The 14964-nt window shown below is 37.2% G+C and overlaps 1 protein-coding gene across 1 annotated transcript in view; it reads right to left on the minus strand.

The window, feature by feature from the left end:
* The window catches only part of Crisp1 (cysteine rich secretory protein 1), a 31762-nt gene extending 17007 nt beyond the window's left edge, over positions 1-14755 (minus strand). Inside the window, exons 1-6 of the mRNA XM_050124061.1 lie at positions 14698-14755; positions 9335-9472; positions 7872-7954; positions 5821-5955; positions 2938-3028; positions 945-1093 (exon numbers count right to left, since the gene is read on the minus strand). Of these exons, the coding sequence (XP_049980018.1) occupies positions 945-1093; positions 2938-3028; positions 5821-5955; positions 7872-7954; positions 9335-9472; positions 14698-14755 (654 nt within the window). The remainder of the gene's footprint in view (positions 1-944; positions 1094-2937; positions 3029-5820; positions 5956-7871; positions 7955-9334; positions 9473-14697) is intronic.
* Between the last annotated feature and the right edge of the window lie 209 nt (positions 14756-14964).

Here is a 14964-nt window from a genome sequence, read left to right on the forward strand (position 1 = left end):
ACACACACACACACACACACACACACACACACACACACACACAAACCCTGTCTCCAAAAACCGAAACCCAAACCAGACCAAATCCCCCCCCAAAAAAATGAGCAAACAAACAAAAAAGCTAAGTTAACTGAGTTGGGAAATTGTTCAGTAGACAAAACATATGCCTTTTCTACATGAAGCCCAGAGTTCCGATTTCCAGAATCCATATAAAGACTCTGGCAAGCATGTTGTCCACTTACAGTTGTAGTGCTTGCCATTTAGTTTTATTAAATCATAAAAAATAAACAAAAATATGTGTACTGCAAACATCAGACATGAGATCCATATCTAAATCATTTCTGCCCCCACTTCAAGTTCCTTCATGAACCCCTCATTCCTTCTTTAATAACAATTATTGTTACATATTCTTTTTTAAAAAATATTTATTTATTATGTATACAATAGTCTATCTGTCTGTATGTCTGCAGGCCAGAAGAGGCCACCGGACCTCATTACAGATGGTTGCGAGCCACCATGTGGTTGCTGGGAATTGGGAGTGGGATCAGGCAATGCTCTTAACCACTGAGCCACCTCTCCAGCCCCTGTTACATATTCTTTAATAATCATTATTGTTACATAAATATCTAGATATGTACCCATTGTATATTCAATCTACTGAGTTCATTTGGCATGGCTCATATGTAGACATGTATAGGGTTGACACTGTCTTTTTCTCAGCAACCAAAGATCAGCCAGCACTTGTTACCTAAGAGGTGGGACCACATGGAATTTCCTCTGCCTGCAATGGCACAGTAAGTGGTGTTTTCATATATCTGGTCACGTTCAGGCAATTGTATTGTTCGGATTTCAAGGGTCATTTTCCTGAGCCTGAGAGGAGAACCAGTACTTATCTTTGACCCACATGTATATCCACTTATGGTTGTATCTGAAAGGTTATAGATTACCTGAGTGTAATGACTTGTTTCAAAGTCATCGTCTGAAGATGGCCATTCTCCATATGTGAAGTATTTGGATTCATTGTACCACATTTCAACTACTTTTGACCAGGAGTAGGGGTAAAGTCCCAAGTGCATATTTTCTCCACAAAATGTATCTGAAAAAGAAGGAAATGACTGTATAATGTTGTTTTATTTTTTCTTTTTTTCTCTCTATATTTCTGAGTTTTGGGAAACAGGGTTTCTCTGTGTAGTTCTGGCTGTCCCAGAGTTCACTTGGTAGACCAGGCTGGCCTTGAACTCACAGAGATCCACTTTCCTCTACCTTTTGAGTGCTGAGATTAAAAGCATGCAGCACCACACCCAGCTATAATAATCTTTAAAAATAGAATACATTTTCCCCCTCATTTTCTTTCACAAATGTTTTAATGATCATCTAGGCATCGATTTATAATTGAAAATTATAGTTGTTTCTCTTCTGAAAAATCTTCATTTTGTTGCATGAGCATGTGGTGCTCAAGAAAAATTGGTAATAGATGATGAGAAACCTTTGAAATGATAACTGCTCTCTCTCTCTCTCTCTGCCTCTCTGTTCTCACTCTCTGTCTATGTCTCTCTCTCTCTCTCTCTCTCTCTGTGTGTGTGTGTGTGTGTGTGTGTGTGTGTGTGTGTGTGTGTGTCTTGATTTGTTTGAGACAGGGATTCTCTGTGTAACAATCCTGGCTTTCATAGAACTCCTTTGTAGGTCAGGCTGGCCTCGAACTCACGGAGATCTGCCTGCTTCTGCTTCTTAAGTGCTGGGATTAAAGGCATTTACTACCACCACACAGAGTCTACAGATATCTAAATCTCTGTCTCTTGTCAGGCAAAGAAGGGTGGGCAAAGTCTGCATGAGCTCTTTTGCAAGCAGTTAAAAAGAGGGCTCACAATCTCAAAAGATATTAGATCCAGTTGTCATGCATTCTCTGGGTGAGTTATGGTATTGAGAAACATTCTGCCTTTCTCTAGAAAAGATCCCCCCATTGCCAACCAACTGCTCAACACCTTAGCATAAGAGTTTCAATAATCTTTAGATATAAAGTTGTACTTTTAAATGTTAGTTTGGAAGAAAGCAATGCATACAGTTTTATATAATTCTGTACAATGCACTAAAAATTGTATCATAATTATTTAATTTATATGACAAAACCAAGTCCACTTTTGAACACTCCAAATTGTTCCTCTGGGTAGTTCGACAGTTGCCTATAACTCAGTACTTAGCTGTGTTATTGTTCCAAAGCCAAGGAAATCCCCATTCTGATGTTATAAACAACCGAGATAACATTGAAAGGAAAGCTCCTAGGTATCCAGATGCATGCAATCCTTAAACAGTGCTGGTCATCATTCCTTTCTCCTGTTGATCAGAACATAGACTCTAAACCCAAGGACCCCCACATGTTAAAAATGATAAAGAATGATATGGTAAATCAGGCTACAATCCACCGTCAAGGACAGGTGTCAGCGTAGAGTGAATCTGTTAACTTATCATTGTCAAGTTGCTTGTATCTGTGAGGTTTTGGGGGGCCTTTTCTTCATTCAAATTTTTGTTTATGTTTTTAAAGGTAGTTTGTGTCTAACATGCATGACAAAGTCTCGCGTGTTGAGGACTTGTTCTTTGGATGCAGGTAGTTTTGTGAGGTTGTAGAAGCTTTGAGACATGGAGCCTACCCAGCAGGGTTGGGTCTTTCAAGGCGTTCATGCCAACTGTATACTTCCTAACTTAATTCTTTCTGTTTTATCGTGTTTGGTTCCAATTGAGGTGAGCAGCTTCCTCTATTGGAACTCCAGCATGTTATTTGGTCTCAGTTCAGTCCCAAATTGCTCCAACTAAAAATCGTGGGCTGAACCTTCAGGAGTCGTCCAATAAAAACCAACCTCCTCATTTTAAAGTGTATTCTTCAGGAGTTTCCCAGGGTTGGAAACGCTGGTTAATACAAGTTGTGCAATAGAGACACATACATACTGTTAAGTCTTCTCTCAAGTGGGTCGCTCATTGACGTGTCACAGTATCGCGCCAGGATTCTCGCATTTGCTGCAGCTGCGGGACTCCAACTCTATGAGGCAAGAAAGAAAAGCAAAGTCCGGAAACCAACTGAAATTAGCATTCACCAACTTTTAAAAATACAGGGCTTGTGACACCATTTCTTGGAGAAACTGACCTCTCACATAGTTTCATTTGCATTAAACACTCTAGAAGGAACACAAAGGAGATAAATGTGCACTTCCTTTTAGATTCCTGGGAAACCGCAAGTTCATAGTTAGATCATAACATTCAGAGCACAGCACATTTCTTAGAGTATGGCTGAATAATTTCAGAAAGGCAGATCAATAATTAAAAAGCTATCCCAATAACTGGTCAGCTACTTTGCTGTTGTCTGGTTAGTCTGTATCAACTTGAGACAAACTAGAATCACCTGTAAAGAGGGAACCTTACCTGAGGGAGTGCTTCCATCATCTTGTGCAAGTCATTGGGGAACATTTCTTGATTAATAATGGATAACTTCTAATATGTGATCCTGTGTGTCATCAGAAAGCAGGCTGGGGAAGCCATGAAAGGTAAACCAGTAAGAGGCTTTCTTCTATGGTCTCTGCTTCATTCCATGGCCTGTCTTTTCTCAATGACGTGTTGTGATCTGGTGTTGTAGGCCAGATAACCTCTTTCCCCCACGTGTTCCTTCGGGTCAGTGTTTTTAATCACAAAACAGAGAAACAAGCAAGTACAACCCTAAGCATGTCATTTTGAGCCCTTTGAGTCTCAGTTGCTGTAAAGATGATGTTTAAGCCATAACCAAAGTTTTATACAGCCGACTTAGTGTGATGATCCTTACACCAAAGCTGTTCTATTCTGAGTCTCATTGTATGTGCTCGGCAAACAAATTTATCTCTGTGAACAAAGCAGTTACCTGTCTCTGCCTCAAATTATGAGGAAAACGAAGGAGCAGTTGATGTCACTAGAACCTATTACTGTGTTATTCCTGTTCTTCCCTGCAGCAGCTAAAATCAGGCGGTAATGCTATCTCTATATGTGAGGGAAGAGGAAGCACAGAGTTTTACAGCTTTGAAGGATCACACGATAGAGAATTTGAGTCAATTAACCTCGTGGGCTCGGAACGCTTCATGTCGGTGGGATAAGGATAGTATGTACTAAGTTGAAACATTTTATTACATACAGCTCAGAAACAGCTGGGTGGGAGTAGCTGTGACATGCTGAAAATCTCACTGCCAGCATTTTCATAGTCTGCTCCTGTGACACGCTGTCAATCACAATTACAGAGTGTTTTAACCACAGACTTTTGAGTTAAATCCTCTAAAAATGTAAGGACATCTACAATTTTTTAAACTCAGTTTCTTCTGCTTCTGTGTTTGGGTTTGCTGTGATGAGCAGATTTTTATTAATAAACCAAGGTCCCTGGACTTTATAGCAATGTAGGGAACAACATTAGCATTATTGCAAACCCTCTTCAGAGTAGAGGCCAATCTGCTTCAAGTTCGGGGAATGATTAACTGTGTACATATACTACCATCTAGTGGCTCCTTCATAGAATTACTTTTTAGATTGACTTAGCTCAAAACAGGACTTCCCATACTTCAAGTAAGAAAGATTACTTTTTCATGTCTGTGTCTAACTGAGAAACTTGAGAAGATCAAAAAAATAACTTTTTTTGCAATAAGACTTCTCAATCCAGAGGCCTTCTTAGCTGTAGTTATTTTTTTTCATTTTGGGAGAAAAGAATTTGGATAACTTAAAATAACTAAGATCAAGGTCTCTTGGAGGATGGATAACCCTTTTACAATAAGGAATTGGAATAAGATAGATTATATTTGAGACTCTTTAAAATGTACTCAACTGTAGGTGGAAACTTAATAAAGTAGTTTAAGAAATTATAAGACTCCCTTTTCTGAAGCACAGTAGATTTGAACTCACATGTGATTGGCTGAAGAACATTTATTAGCAGTAACAAATGCCGTTTTGAATGTTAAACCAACATGAATACCTACTGATCTTTTTAAAATCGTGTTGTTTCTCAAGTAATACTGTTAATTTTTAAAGTGGTCCAGAGATGAATTTTCAAAACCCACAGCTCCCGTCTCCTGTTGCTCACCCTCCATCATTTACAAGAGGGTACTGTCGATCAGGGTCAGCTTCTAGGACAGCAGTTTTCAACCTTCCTAAGGCTGTCGCCCTTTAACACTGTTCCTCTTGCTGTGATGACCCCCAAACATAAAATTATTGTGTTATACTACTTCATAACTGTAATTTGGTACTGTTCTGAATCATAATGTAAATATCTGATACGAGGAAATCTGATTTATGAACCACAGGTGAAGGATTGCTTTTCCAGGGCCTGCACTCTATCTGAACTTTATTCTTGAATGTCCTGGGTCCAAGGATACTGGACAAGGTCCCTAAAGTTCTCTTGTCATAGAACCCAACAGATTTTGCACTGCAAAGCCAGGCTCCTAAATTTGCATGGAGTTCAGTAAAATTCGCTAGTAGATTTTTTTTCCCAGTGTTTGTTTAACTAGTGTGTGTGTGTGTGTGAGGGGGGGGGGGTCAACTAGCTTTGAATTTGGACATCCCAATTCTAAAATAAATGTCACATATCTGAAGGTGCCCAGGAGTGCAGGTGGGCTGACTCAGATTTTGGCTCTATCCTGTAGCAAGGATGACTCTGGAGAAGTTATTTATATTTGCTTCAACTCAGTTTCTCCTCCTGTTGCGTCATAGATTTGCTGCAATGATCAAGCATTTGGCATGGTCACAGTTCACAGGACTATATATAACAATGTAGTGAGCACCGTCAGTGTCTCTGCCATCCCCGGTGATGATGTACTTTGGACTAACCATCTTCAGCATGTTCTTGGCAGGTGGAGACACTTTCCTCCTGAAAGCATTGTGCGCATTGACAATTTCTTCTTGGGGATCGGTTTGTGATTCCGTGATCAGTTTATTATAGAGAGCTCTATGACGTTTGTGGTGCTAACAGAAAATCATTAGTTAGTATCACATCAATTAGAACTTACAATGAATAAACAATAATGTTCAGAGTTCAGGAACTATTAATAGGCATGTTTCAGGGATTTCTAAGTTCTCGTCTTGAAAACAGTACAAAGCTATGCTGTTCTTAGAGATTTTTTTACACTTCAAGTCTTATAGAAGTTCTTGTTATTGGCTGTGGTTTGACACTACTTGTTCACTGACTATCTGCCTTAGCTCATTCTCCATACAGCAACTAAAAGCAGAACCTATACTCCCCAGATGAACCACGTGCACTTCCACCATTGTCAAAGTGAGCGTATGTGTAAGAACCAAAACGGAGAGTGTATTTTGAGAGTGTGGCTAAGTGTTCTTTTCACTTTCCGGCTCTATATCGTTTTGCTTATATGTAAGATCAACAGTGTCTGCAAGCACATGAATTAAAAAGTATAAGTGAAATTCACTCAATTTGCAGCTTAGAATGCTTTACTCTTTTTTTAACAAAAAGTTATACCTTTTATTTTCTAATTAAATAATAAAGAAAAATGTTTTCCAAAGAGCCTATATTAGTATAAGTAGTCATAAAGGGTATCTTTTTATATGTGTGGTTTATAACACACATACTACAGAAACTTTTATCAGTTTTAAAAATAATGCTGTATAATTTGAGTACTATGTTTCTTTCTTGGTTACCACAGGACTATTGAGATGAATTTAGGAATGGTCAGAATCCAGAATTGTCATTTGGGTCAAGAGAAGACATTTCTGTGTAATGCAGACACAACCTCCTTTCTCAGGAACCAGATTACAAAATATGTTCCTCTCTCATTGCAATCAGCTATGGTCTACACCAAAGAAAGGCCTTGAGACTCACAAGAATCCACAAATATCATTGAAATATTCCATATTCCCTTGATCCGTTTATTTCAATGAAACATATAGCATTTGCCTCTTTTGGGACATCTCCAAACATTTAAAACCTCTATAATAAATGAATAAAGCAATGTCTATTTTCCTGATATTTTGTTTCATTTACTTTTATGGCAATCAACTCTCTGTAGTAGTTTGAACATCACTGACTCCCATAAGCCCATACTTAGTGGCACTATTAGGAAGTGTGGCTTTATTATAGTAGGTATGGCCTTGTTGGAGGAAGTGTGTCACTGTGGGGGTGAGCATAGTTGCTATCCTTTTGTAGTTCTGTGGTTGAACTCTGGACGTTACACATAGAGGTAAATATTCTATCACTGAGCTATATCACTAGCACAGAAGTATTATTTTTATAAGCCATCAGATCCAGACATCATATTCCATTGCTGAGTCTCTCACACATCTTTGTAATTGTACTTTTCAGTTTCATTTTTAATTTTGATGTGTAGCATTCTCAGAATCACAAATGATAAAAGCTCAGTTGAAGACATGATTATCTGGGAGAAAAAGTGACAAAAACAGTTCTTCTTAGTTTATTTTCTTCTAGTTAGTCTTGGAAAGGTGGGTAAATTGCAAAGAAGTTCTTATCTATGCTTCCATCATTTTTCTTCCTCCATCCCTCCTTCTCTTTTACTTTTTCTTTGCTGCCTGGCTTTCTATATTCACTTTTTCTTTTTATTATTTTTGAGAAAGAACATAGACTTGGGCCCAAGGAGTGAAAATGAAGGCCGAACTTTAAGACTCTAGTCATGTAAATATGACTTTTTTCTTAGTCCTTCTATTCTTTGGTTCCATTTTTGATCTATTAAAAAAAAGAACATTTTCTAGCTTCATATTATGTGAAATAGGTGAATAACTGAAGAAACCTTCTCATAGCAATATATATATATATATATATATATATATATATATATCATCAACATTTCGTCAACGGGTTGTTTGGTAACCTTATCTAAAATATAGTTCTGTAATATACAATCTTCACATACTCTGGTACCCAGAGCCAGAACAGGAACAAAGACAGTAGCAGCCACAGCAGCAGCAAATAAAAAGAAGTATTTCACCATCATTCCTGGAAAGATATATAAAAGAGTTTTAGATTATTCTCATGGTTTGGAACAGTATTTTCTCAGAAACCTTGAACCACTCTTGAACCACTTTATACGCATTGCTTGTTTTTTTTTTTTTTTTAATTAGACCCGAGGAAAAAAATCTTAATGTTATATCTTCGTGTAAGAGACGACTCAAAAAAAATAATACACAACTGATTTGAATGATATGGAGTCAAACATGTAAACTTCTTCACTCCCAGACTCTGAATATGGTCAACTCTGTGTTAATAGGTAATTAAGGTAGCAGATGGGATTTGGGTTGCTAATCAACAAACTGAAGAGATTATCCCATGTCGTATTCATTTGTTAAATTAATCCCAGAGGTGCTTAATTGTAAAAGGAAAAAGTCAAGAGACAACTTCAGTAGCAGAGCACAAGATGAGTTTATCAGTCATACCTTGTTTGGAAGACTACGCAGGAGGGAGGCGATCCTGCTACTACTAATGTGTGTGTGTGTAATTTAAAGATATTCTGTACAAGTCTGTCACTTTGCTAAGGATAATGGTCTTTGTGCCTTAAATCAGTTATTAATGGATCTGTACTCTGATCTGATACAGTGAATTAATTCTAAGATATGATGCATACCTGTTTTAAGAGTGTGATGACACTTTTTTCTTACAACCTATTACATTTATTTCTGAAAACATACTATTTGTCTTTTATAGGAATTTCTATTTTTGAAAAGCAGCTTAAACAATATTTGAATAATGAAGTGGTAAAGAAGAGAATTTATTCCACAGTCACGCCGTTGTTCAGTCATTGCTCTCAGATGCCCCATGTCCACCAAAAGCATGCTTAATTGAGCAATGCCATAAAAAATAAAATCAAAAAAATCTAATCTTTTCCTGCCTTTTCTTCCACCCCACTCCCTTAATCTCTGCTTACTCCAAAGTGCAATACATCCTCATAATCAACCATGTACACATAAGAAGACCTGGGGACCCACAAGACAAACGGAAGGCCTATAACAATTAGCTCAGAAGATACTCAGACCAGGCCAGTGAGACAATGCAACACAATGCTAAGAAGAGGCCAGCCATTTTATTATCTGTTAGTGCCAACCAGCTCCACTGCAAACAGCGGTTTCTTATCTGAATAGAACAGTAGGTCAGCCAGTACCTAGCACTCTAACATCTTACTGTTCCACTCTTACTCCTATTCTCACTCTAACTCTGGTTCTCCTTTTCTTTTCTTTCCTCTTCTCTTCCTTCCTTCCTTTTCCATGTTTCCCCTTTCCCATGCCCATTCATCTTAGTGTTACATCCTCCAAGGCCTAAAGACAGACTGGATGTGTGACATCTCATACACACCTTTCTCTCCTCTCTTTATTTTGTCATTACCACAAATCTCCAGATGTCCACCCCATATTTTCCTTCCTTCTATTATTCCTTTGCCCATGTATGCCCCTTTACTCCGCTTCCCATCTGACAGTCTGACGCTAGTGACTGTTCGCCCATCCTGTGCTTTTCTACTCATACCTGTAATAATTAACCTGATAATATACACAATAGCTCTTTACTCCTTAAATCAATTAGTACTTAACAGGTATCTCTTTTATAGTCGCCTGATAGTCTATTGTCAGAATGTACTAGTGTCTAGATTGTAACTGCTGTTGCACTCAGCCCACAGAGACAGACTGGAGGTAGAGCCTGGTGTCCAGAACACTAAACAAAAGGGACAGAAAAAAAAAAATCACCACAACTTCACTGTAATGACGGTCTACTGAAAACTGCAAACACATGTACTTAAACAAAAGGAGCAGACTGAATCAAAAGAAACAACCGAAATCTTTAACTGACATCTAACCCATATGGGCAGATTTTGAGCACAGACTGTAACAATCTGCTACTTTGTCTCGTAACTCAAACGAGAAGGCATATCATATTCTATAAATTGTCTTTAATTAACAATGAGATGGTGTTGGGAAACATATATTCTCACATAGTGATTAACGGAAGCACATGTATGCATGAATGTTCAGGTAAGCATTTCAGATACAAAGAAATCTGTCACAAATGGATGAAAATTATTGTTTTATGCAACATGCATAAGGGATTGAACACTATGGGATAAATCTGTGAAAAACAGACATAAACCACAAATACACTTACCCTGACATCTTAAAAGTGACTAGTTTCTCTTAGGATTATGCTTACTTTAGTATATTTAGCTCATACCCAGAAGTTTAGATTAGCAAAGATTAGGGTAACTGGCCTGAAAGAAGAAAATCTACTATGAAAAACATCTCATACCCCAACGTCCACTTTGGCTTTAGCGTTGTGTACAGGCAGAACGCCTCCATTCACGCTAATGTTCCTTAGAGAATTGAAAGTACAAGACAGTAAGTTGGTTAAAGCTCAACTAGCACTTGAAATGAGTAAGTTCAAACAGGAATATACTATTTGATATGCAAGCATCAGCGGTGCACTAAGGATTTTAGGATGAAACTGGAACCCAAGGATTGCTGTTAGTCTAGGTATGAGTATAAGGAATTGCAGATTCTGGTCCTTGGGCTGTGCTTGTCAACACAACTGAAAATCAGGCGTCAAAGGGCAGAGTGAAGGAGTGGAAAGTGGCAGACAAAAGTTTGAGCTTTCTGCAGCAAGCGAAGCCTGACATCAGCAAGGATGCTGACCTAAAGAGGTGATCAGAGAGCATGATGGAATGAGGCGTGGAGGAGGAAATGGTCTCAGGACTGAGCCTTGTTCACAGAATCACTGGGACATAATGAAACCCACAGAGTAGCCAAGGCTGAACATCCAGGGTGTGTTGTGAGATTCTGCATTGAACACATCTTTCAAACCTCAAAACCATGTTGACCTTTTATCTGAGATGCCAGTTAGTTGTCTGAACTCAGATAAAACAGAGACAAAGGAGAAAAAAAAAACTCAGCAGTTCCTTTTGAACACATTTATTTTACTCCAAACATGCAATTTTCAGTCAATACTCTTAAAAAAATAAATAATAATACCCCAGTCTTGAGAAACTGGTTATATAAACTTATTTTCCAAACTTTCAGCTTGGACAGATGGTTCACACGAACTATTAAAAGTTAATATTTAGTGGGAGGAAAGATCAAGGATGTGGGAAAAGTTTGCCCTGTGGTCAGCCTTTGGAACAGTTTTCTCATCCAGGAATTGTTAGACCATGACCTTTCCTAGTGAATGTTAATGAAGAACAGGCTCTTCCTTGCCTTGGCTCAACAACCAGTAAGAATGAAGTAAACCAACTGCCTACTTTTCACATTTGATCTTCTTTTCCTCGGTGACTAGGTTAACCCCTGCCGTAGTCAACAGATTACTGGAATGCAACCAAATCTCAGGGGTCCAGATGATCACTTTGTGTGTATGTGTACAAACGCATTACCTCTACAGCAATCAATGCACACGTTGAGTCTTTCCAGTACCCATGTAGGTCGCTCACTCCTCACTTAATCTATAGCCCCCAAATAAAACAGCATCTTGATTTTCATGGCTATAGGTTGTGCTGGTCAATATAAGCTTTCTGCTGCTGACATAAATATATAAAATATTTCAGTGCTAGTTTCTACACCTACTGTTAAGCTTCTGTGAATCATTCATGGTACATATGAGGAAGTTTGTGCTTGTTAATAGTTGTGCAGATGTCCACAATCTATCTATCATATATATGTATCCTTTTTATTATTCACAGACTTTGATATATTTCAGTTAGGATTTTAACAATAGTGTTTATGAACATGCTATCCATATATGTTTTGGAATAAACTATATTCCCGTTTTAGAGCTGTACTGTCTACCTTAGACAGGAACTATTGGGCTATAGAAATACTTGTGTTTTTCTTTAGGAAATTTAAATGATTTTCCAGAGTAGTTCAATTTTTAATAAATTCATGCTTTTAAAAAGAGCCATTCATGAGTCTTGTCCTCACCTTCTATTTGTACTTGCTGCTTTAAAGCTTTTGTTATTATCTTTTGTTGTACATAATAATGTATCATTAAAATTTTAACTTATATTTATCCTGCCAATAATAACACTGAGTACATTTAATGTTTTAGCAGATATTAGGTACTGTCTTTTGTTTAGTCTTTGCTCAATATTTTATCTGTTGTTTTAATTACCTGATTATACTTTTCTTATTGTTCTGTGTGAATTATCTATGTTCTTTGAAAGTTTTCAAAATAGATCACAGATTTTTTTATTAGTTTTTTGAGAATTTCATGCACTGTATTTTGATCACATTTACATCCTTCCCCAACTTCTCCCATATTTTCGTTTTGCTTGTTTGTATTTAATTTCATAAAATATGATTTGTGTTGCCATTCTTGGATCAGAGATCACATCCTTAAAGAAAACTGACTGTGCCTTTTCAGCAGCCATCACTGGCCAACAGCGCCTCAACAATGGATGGGCTTTTGTGCCCACTTTCTGTGTCCATACTGGGATTTTGTCTGGCTTGGATTTGCTGCTAATACCTAGGACTGTGCAGTCTGTTACACTCATTGTAATTTCATATCTACAATCACTCTGCTGTATTCTGAAAAAAAAATATTCTTGTAGGCACCCAATGCTCCTGGTTTTTATAATTATTTCACCTACATCAGTGATCTCTAAGCCTTAGAAGGAGGACATGTGGTATAGATGCCCATTTTAAAGCGGTATATTTTATTTAACTAAAGCTTTAAAAGTAGATGTCTAGTTTTGTTTTCACTTATTATAGCTAATGCTGTGTTTGTGTATCTCTATGTATATGAGTGTTTGATAATTGCAGGTTATCTGAGTAGACAAATCATGAAAGTATTTTTCCTCTGGACAGTGATTCAACTTTGATAAAATATTAAAGAATAGGAAAACTTTAAATCTTATCCTTATAGATATTAAAACATATTAAAATGGGGCAAAATGGGGCGTGGAGAACATTGGTGACATAAGATACAAAAAACCATCAAGGAAATATTATGATATGTAAATTTAAATTTACAGAAATTATCATCTGATTTATTACAAAGTCTAAAATGAAATTGATAAGGAAAAGTCATTTGAATATAAAATACAAAAATAAGGAATTTGAACTCTATCTTATGTCTTAAACAAAAATATGTTTAATGTGCCATGTATTTAAAAATGAATACTGCATGACTTATTGCAGATTAGATGTATTTGACATAAATCCAAGCTTATTTTATATGAGTATTTCATCATTACTTTTTAAATAAATTGTCATCCTTTTGCTTTTCCTTTTTTTGCATTAGATTAATTTATTAAATTCTGTAGTAAAGGTCACTGAAAAAACAAGTATGCACTCATCATGTACACTATGAAATATATGCTGAAAGTAATGTTTTCCCGAATCAGAGAACAGGAGAATGGCACACATAATGGGATAAAAAAGTAGAACAGAGAGAAAAACCACAAGGGGAATGAGGAAGGAAGAAGGGCACAGACGAGAGACACTGATGAGGAAGTGTGTGGGCAAGTGGGACACACAGTTATGTGATTTTACAGGATCCCAGATCTCACATGAAGATACTGAACAGTGGAAGAAAGATCAGAGACTAGCAATCAAAACAGCCTAAGAGAGGTGTTTGGACAGCTAAAAACAGCCCTCCTCCCCCGAGTCCACAATTGCTTCTGTAGGTTGCTTTACTTGGGAAAAGCAAAAAGGTTTATTCTATCATCCACACAATGAGTCCCCAAGGGAAATGGCAGATGTAAAACATATGTAGAACTTCTACCTGTTGGAGTGTTATGCTCTTCTGCTGGCTGGCTGTATTGACGGCAGCTTCAAACAGATTCAGATAAAATAAAAGGTGTCCCAGATGCCACTTATTCCTTAGTTGGATGCTTTACACTGCTAGTTGGAATGCAAACTAGTTCAGCCTCTATGGAAGTCTGTATGAAGGAATCTCAAAGATTTCACAACAGGTTTACTCCCCCCGACCCCCCCAAAAAACCCTCCAAATCAACTCCACATCACAGAGACACATGACAATGTTTACTGCAGCATTCCTCACAATAGCTACATTATAGAATCAACTTAGATTTCTAACAACAGAGTAATGGTTTAAAAATGTGCTGTATCTTCTGTTTGCACACATAAAGATAGAAAAGTATATAAGCAATTTTTTTACCCATAAAGATGAACACAGTCATGTCTTTCACTTGAGAATGAATTCAACTGGAGATAATCATTTTAAGTGAGCTAACACAATCTCATATGGACAAATGTCTCATATCTTCTCTCACTTACTTATGGTGCCTTGATTAAATATAAACACAAAATCATATAGGGATATATGACATATAGGTAGGAATAAAATGCCCAATGTAACAAAAAAAATAAAGGAGAAAATAGAGAAGAAGGGAATGGAGGTATGAGGGGAATATACTCAACATAAAGTATATGCATATGCAAAACTTAAAACTTAAAGTAAAGATATTTAAATCAGCACTATCAGATTTTTTATAACTAATGATATGACAAGTCTCTCTTCTGATTCCTCCCTATGATAGTTCATGAGAGTGAACTCAACAAGTAACATTATCTTGTACAAAATGTATTGGTCAAAAATCCTCTTAAAAGTGTGGAAATGGCAGACCTTTGCTTTTAGATCACAATATTAGCAGACTTCGCATGCACTCTACTTTATAGCAATGCTACTGAATTGTTGCATATGCATGTCCTTTACAATTAAGTGAACTAAAGATATGGTGTAGAACTTACCCAGGTCCACGTAGCTCTTAAAACCGTGTGCTACTAAGAACCAGGTCTTTGTCTGCATTGCGTACTAAGGTTTTAAGTGACACTTCACAAAGAAGATCAACTCAGTGAGGCAGTACGAGAGGAATGACTTCAACAGATCCAGGAACTGCATGCACAAGTGTTTCATGAGTACAGCATGTTCAGAGCAAAGTTATAGCCTGCGGATTACAAATCATGATGAAGGGTATGTTTCTGTAATATACAGTGACCTAGACAACATCACCAGTA

The sequence above is a fragment of the Alexandromys fortis genome, unplaced genomic scaffold (assembly GCF_014885135.2).
Source record: "Alexandromys fortis isolate MF-2015 unplaced genomic scaffold, M_Fortis_MF-2015_v1.1 scaffold_207, whole genome shotgun sequence".
Lineage (NCBI taxonomy): Eukaryota > Metazoa > Chordata > Mammalia > Rodentia > Cricetidae > Alexandromys > Alexandromys fortis.